General features: G+C 41.0%; 1 protein-coding gene across 1 annotated transcript; it reads left to right on the top strand.

Annotated features, from left to right (window-relative positions):
• Nucleotides 1-1,322: 1,322 nt before the first annotated feature.
• On the top strand, nt 1,323-9,968 carry lactbl1b (lactamase, beta-like 1b; the record flags this gene model as incomplete). The annotated part of the gene is made up of 5 exons (XM_079296624.1): nt 1,323-1,328; nt 4,607-4,764; nt 6,508-6,755; nt 7,755-7,860; nt 8,990-9,968. The coding sequence occupies 5 exons, from the start codon at nt 1,323-1,325 to the stop codon at nt 9,966-9,968; spliced, it is 1,497 nt and encodes a 498-aa protein (XP_079152750.1).
• Between the last annotated feature and the right edge of the window lie 463 nt (nt 9,969-10,431).

Genomic DNA, 10,431 nt, shown 5'->3' with positions numbered 1-10,431 from the left:
AGAATCACACACACACACACACACACACACACACACACACACACACACACACACACACACACACACACACACACTCTCTCTCTGCAGCATGCACAGACTGTGTAAACTGTATGCGTTGCCTCAATATAACAGGGAGGCTCGTGAATAGCATAAATATGGCACGAGGGAGAATGCCAGAGGAGATTATGATTTCTAGATTGATTTGATTGAAGTGAAATTGTAATGATGTCTCTGCATTTGGGTCAGTGCAGCAGACAGAAGAGCAATCAGCTCAAGAACACAGAAAGGCAAATGAAGACGATAAAGTGTTGTGCATTTAACAGCTTTTATAATTTCAACATTAAGCAAACAATCGCTGCTGGAGATGCATAATCTATTAGAATAATGAATGTGATATATTAATCGTAAAAACCAGGCAGTCCGATGTGTGCATTAACTGAGGTTGCTGATGTATTCACCATTGTGTTGTCTTAAGGATCAGAAATTAAAGAAAGTTCACAGGCAAAATATAATAAATGGAAAATCAGACAGCATAAACGTTTCTCCACAGCACGAATGCTGATGAGTGCAGTCTCTGCGGTCATCTGCTATGAAGGTGCGGCAGATGGCCGTGTCCCCCCTGAGCCATGAGAGCACTTTCTAGTGCCAAACATGTTGTAGATGACCTCACTGCGTGGACACCTTGTGGGCGTTGGCAATGGTTGGATGGGAAACGACCAGTATTTTGTAGTTGTATTCCACATTGTACAGTTTATAAAAACTATGTTGCCATGAAGGGAAAAAAAATCCAAAAATACTTGAACTTTAACACCCATGACTCGGGACTTTGACTTGATACCGTCCATTAAAAGCCAAAATATTAAAAAGACTGGAAATCAAAAAGTGTACAACGAATAAATGCATTTCCTGCATCAACTAACTTTAACCCTTTTCATTCCAAGCTGAATTCTCTTTGTTCAAACCAGTCTGACAGCATCAGATGACGCTGCAGGGGACAACCATGCAGAGCTGATGTTACTCACCGGCTGCTGGAGAAGATTACATTATTCGTCCACGTGCAAAAGCTATGACGTGGTCAACAAAAAATGAATTGCAGTGTGCAAAATGTGCGCGTCAAAAATGACAGACAGAGATGCAAACGGCATTACAATTGGTGAAGAGTGCATTATGACTTGTTTCGGACTTTAAACTCAAAGCTTAGGACATGGGGCTTAAGTGCCAAGACATGAGGCTTTCTTGTGACTTGGTCCCGCCTCTGATCATCATGATTGTCACTGTCTGCCTCTTATCATCTGATGTTAGCATTTACGTTAGCTGCTAGCATGGCGGTAGACTGTCTTGTTTCAAACACGATTCATTCATTTCCAACCAAATTTCCCTTTTAGCTAACTCTTAAAAGCTCTGGCCTCCTTGCAGAAGGTGAAAACAAACAGTCTGTACAACTGATAACCTGATAATCTCAGGAGTAAAGTTGCCTCTGAATAAAGGAGATATGAAGGTGCCTTCAGGATCTGCTGCTCGTTGAACAAACGGCAGAACATTTGTTGACTGTCGAGGAAGAAATCGTGATGGTTGTTCAGATATTTATGAAAACAATAATAACCATGCTGAAGGTTACAATCAACTGTAATTAAAGGCTTTGTGAGCAACCTCATGTCGACTGTCTCTGGGAAGCTTTAGCAAAAAACCCCCCCAAAACTCCAGAAAGACTCCTTTAAACTTCTTTTTAAAAAAATGAATCACTGTGGTCTCTTTCTTCAAGGTGCTTCAATTAGTCAGCACAAGACCAGGCTCCGTATGAATGCAGGTCGACGGACAAAGAGAGGCCTGATAGAAAACATCATTTCATAAATTGTTGAAGGCTGACGACTTTATTAATGATGTCCCTGTAAAGAAACAATACCAAGCCTTGCAACACCAAACGTTGAACCTGCTTTCACCACTGTTAAGAATAAAACTCATGTTGAGGAGAAAACTCAGGTGAACAGACTTAGGTCGAGGCGTTTAGCTCAATTCAAGCAATAAGGTTTATTTGTAACAGAAGTATTATGTCCAGCAGTTAAACGTGCAGGGACCTAGAAAGTTCACTCTGTAGGAGCGAATGAAAAGCTAAAAGGCGCTTAGACAGAGTGCGCATGTGTGTTAAAGGTTCTTCTGATGGAAGCCTATTGGTTGAATACAAAGTAGGAGGTGGATCTGTTTTTTAGCGTTCAGATGACATGATGGAGCTCTGGGCAACTTCACCCACACTGGCTCAGTTCCGGACCGCCTTCTCTGGAACGTCAGTGTGTCTGCATATTGTTAACACTTAAGGTGCCGGAAAAAGGGTGCAGTTCTAAGCTATTTCGAAGTCTCTGTGTGAATAGATAAAGAGCTCTTCTCCTACTCTAAGATGGCAGTTTCTGCCCTAATCTGGTGGTTTAAGCAAGTGCTTCTTTCAGGGCCACTGTAACTGTTTCTATCGTGCAAACAGGCGACGGAATGCCCTGCTTGCAGTTTTTGACCTACTTACAGTGACCTCACAACTCCGCAATATAAGCTTACAAGCAATGTTCCCTCTAATTTTTCATGTGTCTGGGCATACACACAAGCTCCCTGAGCACACTGAGGACCACTGTGAGCAACATCAGATGTGCATGCTGTGGCCACACACCAGTATCACACCTTGGATCATAGCAAGTTACATGGCTTATTAAAAGAATCAAATTACAGCAGCAATTTTCACTAGTTTACTTTTAATATAAGTGATTTGACAAACTTTAAAGGAAAAAGACAAAAATCTTGTTGTTCATGAGATGTGTAGTATGTTTTATGTGAGAGTCCTGCTTTGGCCATGGGAAGAGTCTTGCTTTGGCCTGTGTGAGGTCCTGTTGTGGCCTGTGTGAGGGTCCTGTTCTGGAAGAAATGATACATATACACCTTTCAGACATAACATTTTGTTCACATTAAAACATTCACATTTTGCACAATGACGTGTGCTGTAGCTTGTGATACAGTGTAAATTCCTGTAACTCTGTCTGTAAAATATGTAATTACTCAGTTTTTTATTATCATTTCTACTACCCATAAATTATCTAGTAGTAACATAATTTAATGATTAATATCCATAAGTAAAAAATCTTAATAAATGTCAAGTAGAATATGCACAAATCTGACTTAAATTTTACCTTATTTTTCACGTCTGTCCTTCTCACTTCTCCAATGGTTGTACACTTTGTCCAGGTTGATGGCTTCGTCTGCTTCTTGCTTTGACTTTATGTCGCTGCCCGTTCGTTTCGCCATGATAAGGGGTTAGCATTTGCGTCTCGTAACTCCGCCGCACTGTTGATAGCTAGCTAACCTGCACGGCGCGAATGGGCAGGGCAATAGTGTCAATGCTATGATTGGCTGCGTAGCGTAAGTGAACCGAATCCTATCATTGGCTGGACACCTGTCACTCACTGAGTTACGTTGCAAAATAGTACAGAAAACAAAATTATTATTATTATTATTATTATTATTGGTTTAATTGATTAGATAAGATTAGGACTAATATTAGATATTAATTAATACGTTTATGTTGAATTTTATTTTATGCGCTGCATAGATTTTCTTGTGCGCTGAGAATGTGCGAGCAGTGCGCGATTGCTCAAGCGCGCAGCTTAGAGGGAACATTGCTTACAAGTATAGCTCATATTATTTAACATTGAATGAATATATTTTTATTTACACCACATATGCTGAACATAAGCTTCCCAACAAGCTCTATGTGTTTGAGCTCCCACCTTACATGTGTGTCAGAGTTGGGCAAAACCTTTACATTTGATGTTTAATGTTGACAGTGTACCCCATCAACATTAAGGTCAATATTAAAATAGCTAAATTCCTAACGGGTCTGTGCAACTATGACAACATCAATTTGACGTCATGTTGAATGTTATATCGTCGCTCACACTTTATATTATTCATTATTATTTTTAGTAAAAGTAGCAATATCACAATGTCAATATACTCCATACCAAGAAACAATTCTGTATTTTAAATCCGACGGAAGTGAACTGCAAAAGTGAAAGTGCTTTTGTAGAAAAGTCGCTTCTGTGAATGATTGGATTGTTAATTACGGAGCATTTCTCTGTTGTAGTTGGTCGAGGTGAAGCTGATTTTAACTGTTGTGTCGATACGGTTTGGTATTTTCATCCAGTGGTTTCCAACCCAGGGGTCCTGTCCCCACAAAAAGGGCCACAAGATAAGTCTGGGGGCCTTTTCTTCTTTCACGTGAGAGATTGATCAATGCGACAGGAAAGAAGAAAAGAAGAAAAGGTCAATTTTGTATCATCTATTCTCTAATCTTTCCTTTTGAGAAATATTGGAAAAGCTCTTTTAAATAAAATCATCTGTGAAGTCTGGAGACTTATAATAGTTCATGATTTATTACCTCCTGAATATTTTAGGTAGAGTGTAACCTTCTCCAGGGCCCTTAACTTAGGTTTTCAGTGTGAGAAGATCAAGACCGCTCTTGTGTGTGAGCTACAGCCAGCTGCCGGTTTGCGTATTCTTCACAAACTTCCATCTAAAGTGGACACATTTTCTGAACTGACTCCTCACGTCCTGCTCGGCCTCATTCCAGGTGGACGCTGTGCTCCGGCAGAGCATCAATCCCACCAGCCTCCCCTCTCTGTCGGCCATCGTGATCTTAAATGACACCGTTTTGTGGACCGGCAACTTTGGAAAGAGGAATGGCAGTGACCCTCCCTCGGGACCCCCCAATGAGTACACAATTTACCGGTGAGCACTTGATGAAACACCAGGACAGCAGCCAAGATTTTAATAATTATAGTAATTAAATTAGTATTAAATAAATACAATTAAAATACGACTACTACTCGTAACAGTCATAGTAATGATAAGGTATAAAGTAAGCGATGAACCCGGCCCATGCACGCTGGTCTATTTAGATTGTACTGACCAAATTTGAAGAGGCTTTTTTTGTATATGTTACACCTGTTAAATGCCATAGAGCATGAAAGTTAATCATTCAAATGAAGCAAGCAAGCCATTTTGTAACACCGAGCATATGACCCATCAAATATCAAACTGTTGGCCAGTCCTAATGAGTGAGCAAAGTTATGTTTTCACACAACTCTGGCCCTTCAAAAAGATGATTCATTGCACAGAATAAAAATGATGACAATAATAATAATAAAAAAATAAAAATCATGATCAATCAATTCAGCTTAATAGAATGAATAGAGGCCGCTAAAAGTACAGATAATGAACTAGAATAAAATACCAAACAATAAAATAATTAACTGTAAATTTAAACCAATAAAACACTTTGAAAAAAGATTGCCATGTGTCACTCAATTATATATACTGCTTTTATTTATTTCTTTATTTATTTAATGTAGCTCGTGTAACATAAGTCTCTATTCCCCTGTTTAGTACCACATTACAAAGTTCTTTACATTTCGCTTCTGGGAAATTACAGATCTGTAAAGTAAAGTGATGCAGGCTTTATTTCCCATGAAGGTTTAAAAGCACTTTCATCTTTCTGCACGCTGCCAGGAGTAATATTCTGGGGTAGAAATACTTCATTGTTTTTTCAAGTGTTGAATGTAAACTCCTCTCAAGGTCACTAAAAACCCAAGATTTCCATCTGACCTCAGTACCCTCAACAGTAGCAGCACTCCAGCCCTGATTATCGCTCCTCAAACTCCTCTCTGATGAGGCTCTTCTTCGGTGTGCTTTTTGTCAGAATAATGTTGCTGGAGTCTGAAACGCAAAACACATTTTTTTGTCTGCTCTGCAGAGGAGGCATTGTGTTGTCATTATGGGATGAGCATCATTACATTACTTAAATAATGGGCACATAAGCTCGGGATGTAAATATCTTTCAGCCAGTATACATCTGCACCGAAGTTCCTCACTGATGTGTAACGGCTGTTCCAGCATGATGGAGATCATGTTACCCCTGGTTACTCTAAAAAGGCTAAAGTAACTACTTAGAGTGTGTTATAGTGCAGGAAGGGAAGCAACATAACAATCACCCTTTCAAGGGAAAAGAAAGGGACAGGATCACACAGACCGACCAGAACGCATGAGCAGGGACAACTATCAGTACGTAGATGTGTGAACACCACAGTGGAAATAATACGAATTGGCCCAAATTGATGCAGCCGAGCCACAGGAGATCAACAGCCATGCTCACATGCTGAGCGGTATATTGAGTGTGAAATTGGTGGCCTTTACAAGAAATAAATGGATAATCGAAAAGTCCTCACGAGAATGTTACACATGTTGCGAAAATGCTAAAAGTCAGTTCTATAACATATTTGATTCGACCCCCCCCCCCCCCAGTGTCTCCGGAGTTTCACTTTTAAAAGATAGAACATCTAATCTCAGGTACATGAATTGAGTGCTCTGACTCCTTCAACAAATATGAGTATTTCTATTTTTTTTACCGACCATTGACTGTATATAAGAAGTTGTTAAAAACAATCACATTGCTGTGTGTTATCTGTCCTTCAGAATTGCAAGCCTATCAAAAATCTTCCCGACCTTGATGCTGTACAAACTGTGGGAAGATGGGAAGATCGGCTCCCTGGATGATCCTCTGGAAAAATATGTGGAGAACTTCACCATCAAAAATCCTCTGGGGAAGACGCGAGACTCTCGGCTGAAATACGTGACAGACGGCCTGATATTTCTGGACAGCGGGGAGGTTCAGATCCGCTCCTCCTCGGTCACTCTGCGCAGGATGGCCAGCCAGCTCTCAGGTAACAACAGGAGGTTATAGAGAGAGAATTCAAGAGAGCCAACCTCTGTGATGTGAAAAAGCATCTTAGAGATGGGATTGATTGTAATGCCGGTGCTGCTATCAACCCAAGGGAGCTGACTTATTGAAACAAACACTTAAATAAAAGAAGAAGAAGAAGACGCTGCTGGTATATTTGACGAACCGTTTTCTCTGATCAAAATGTGTGTTGAATGTAAACATCCAGGTTGCAGTTCCTTTGTATTTCTGAAGTTTGAAGATTCAACTTCTTACTTTTCATTTATTGATTTTAAAGCTGAAACAATCAGTCAAACAATTCATGTTGTTATATATTATGTTTTTATGCAACGATCAGGATAATTGTCATTTTTAAGCAAAAATGCCAAAACATTTCATGTAGTATCTGATACCTGATGTCTAGAGGTTTTTGACTTTTGGTCAGACAAAAACAGTCATTTGAACACGTTACCAAGGCGAAACTGAAATGTGCTATTACAAAAAAAGATGAAAAAGAATCTTCTCGTTCGTATGTAAAGCCTGCAATGGATACCTGCTACAGAGACATTTGAGCTGTTCAGATACTTATCATGCTGGAGTCAACAGTTACATCCACATATTGTCTCAGCAAACAAGTTTACAATCGTCGCGCATAAACACGCTTTTCAATCTGTAAAACCACACTCTGTGTAATGAATTCAAATAAAAGATGAGGGAAACGCCTGCAGCAAGACAAGCTATGAATCTTTAAATACCCCGTTGTCTCCGTTTATTATCAAGGTATCAAACCTGAACACGATGATCACATTCAGAGAACTGAACCCAATTTGTCTCGTACCAGTACTCTACAAATAACCACCTGACTGAAACAAAACATGAAGACTTATTTCATTGAGCAGGATAGAAGAACAGATGTCTCGCGCATGCAAATACAATTCTTGCGTTTCATTTGTTGGCTGAAGTTTTTTTTCATTGAACACTGTTGTACGGTGGGCTGATGCAGGCCTACCCAGGAGACTTCGCGCCACAAGTCTGCTTTGGAAAGGAAAAACACAAACTGCAATCAATCTCATGCAAGATGATGTCCTTGTCGCAGACCCAGGCACCAAGTAAGATTTGTTATGTTGAGTTGATTTCAGTATTTCAATATGTACATTTTTATTTTGCAAACTGGGGGTATTAAATTGTGTAAATGCATAAATTTGGCACGGGAGGGCCTTCATCATTTGCTGACGACAACATATTTTGTGTCATCTGTCTGATAAAAGAAATAGTTTGAGATTCTGGGAAATATGCCCAACCGCTTTCTTGTCAAGGCTTTGATGAGAATATTATTTATGCATGGTAAACATAAACCTACAGCCAGCAGCCCGTTTGCTTATCTTATCATAAAGGCTGGAAACTGAGGGAAACAGCCAGCCTTGCTTTGTCCAAAGGGGAGAAAATCCATCGCCCAGCACCTCAGGAGTTCACCAATTAAAAACATTATTTGTGGTTCATGTTGAATCTCAAAACCCCTTTTTCGATTTAAATTGATTTGTTTTCATTGGTTTGAATGCATAAAAAAAGTAATTTACTCAGATTTTAAGCATATAGTGGTGTTTTCTTTATAATGACAGTTTTCCTAAAGTTTTGCAATATATTGAATCGTAACCCCTGTGTGAATACGTGTCGTATTACCGGATTCTTGCCAATACACAGCCCTACTAACTATCACATTTGTGTCTGTTTAATCCGCACAAAAAGCAGCTAAAAATGTTGTGGTTTAAAGGTGTGCCGGACTCTTTCTTAGCCAGAAGCAGTGACTTCCTGAAGTCTCACCGGTTATTTACTTTGTTTTATTTATTCCATTTGCAAAGCACCATGTGATATATTAAACTTGAATGCTGTCATTTAATGTATTTTATCAGTTAGTTTGAATCATATTTTCATCCGCAGTTCCAACCCAAGTTGTCAGTGCTGCCAGCCACATAACCCTTCAAAACACCACAACTTGTCACTTTTACTTTTCAGTTCTTGCACAGAAGAAACAAACAACATATACCGCGTTAGTACGTTTTAGAGGGTCTGGTAGGCAGGTTGGACGGAGCGAGGCGAGCTGTTTTCAGTTTCAAGTCAAGCTTCTATTTCTTCAAGATAGGTGTTGAGTTTGCCCTTGTAAAATAGTTTATCTCATTTTTTGCATCAACAACCAGATTTTTGAAACACTCTCCATCTCTTTCACTTGCTACCTTCCAGGTGTCACTACAGCAACCTCGCCTTCTCGCTGCTGGCTCACGTGATGGCCGAGCGAGTGGCCGCCGTTGACTACCAGCGGTGGATCACAGACAACATCCTGGACCGGCTGGGGATGGAGGACACCGGCTTTGACCTCAGCACGGGCCTCCAGGGCCAGATGGCCGTGGGCGTGTACTCCAACGGAAAGCCAGCCCCGCTCTACGACCTGGGCTGGTACCGTCCTTCGGGTCAGATGTTCTCCACGGCCGCAGACTTGGCCAAGCTCGGCATGATGCTGCTGGGCGCTTACCACCGCAAGATGCTGGAACCAGACTCATTGAAGATCATGCTAACGCCGCTTTTCAGGTGCGATAAGGACTACTTTGCCAACCGTACTGGGACGCCGTGGGAGGTGAATGAGCTCATGGGCTACGAGATGGTGCGAAAAGATGGCGATCTGGACGGCTACTCTGCCACCTTTTCCCTTGTACCCAGAATGAAGCTCGGTCTGGTGGTGCTTATGGCTGGCAGCCGACCTCAGAACCAGGACTTGGTCACCAAGGCCTACAAACACATCATACCAGCCATAGAAAAAGCCTTCAGGGAGGGCAAGAAGGTCCTTTATCTTCCACCAAACCCAGAACCTTACATTGGCTTTTTCACCTACAGTAACATCACCTTCTACGAGATAAAAGTCGGGTCCGACGGAGTTCTGATCATGCAACAGTTTGGGCCTCAGATTGAGGAGGTGATTCCAGAGAAGTACAGGACAATAAAGCTCAACTACCTGGTTGACCGGGTGTTTAGAGTGGTTTTTGAAAAAGAGTACCCTTGTGTTTTGCGAGTCGGGACGGCCTCAGTGTCATTGGAAGCTCAAGATGGCCAATTGTTTAATTTCTACACCTTTGACAAGCTCGGTTTGTCCCCTGGTTTTGATGCACCGGGACTCAACACATACAATGTGGTCAGAATATCCCGCAGGCCATCCTTCTCCAGCTGAACTGCAGCCTGAAGTCAACTGATGTTTGCTTGAGATACGTGAAGGACTGGAAAAAAATAAAAAATGGGGCTGTGAATATTTAAAGACTAAATGATAAAGTCTGGGTCATTTTGGCGATGAAAGATGGGATTTATAGAAAGCACAGAGAGGGACGGCAATATGTAAAATGTCTTGCACAGAAAAGTAATGACTTTATACTAAACGATGTATGACTGTCCTTCATTAGGCCTCCCACCTGAACATTCACACTATGGTGATACGGTGCATGTGTTTTTCCTGCCTTCAATTAAACCGCTGTTACATTGTCTCTTCTGTCCTTGAGTTTCACGAGAGAACACGGGCTCACAACGAACTCCTCTCGCGGTTATCTCCGTAAATATTTACATGGATTTCATTTTCAATTCTTCGACGATGATTGCATTGGTTTGGGGGAAAATAACATTACATTTCCTTGTGTTACCGG

Source organism: Melanostigma gelatinosum (assembly GCF_949748355.1).
Source record: "Melanostigma gelatinosum genome assembly, chromosome: 3".
In the NCBI taxonomy this organism is placed as follows: Eukaryota; Metazoa; Chordata; class Actinopteri; order Perciformes; family Zoarcidae; genus Melanostigma; species Melanostigma gelatinosum.
This window is presented reverse-complemented; position numbering and strand designations above follow the sequence as displayed.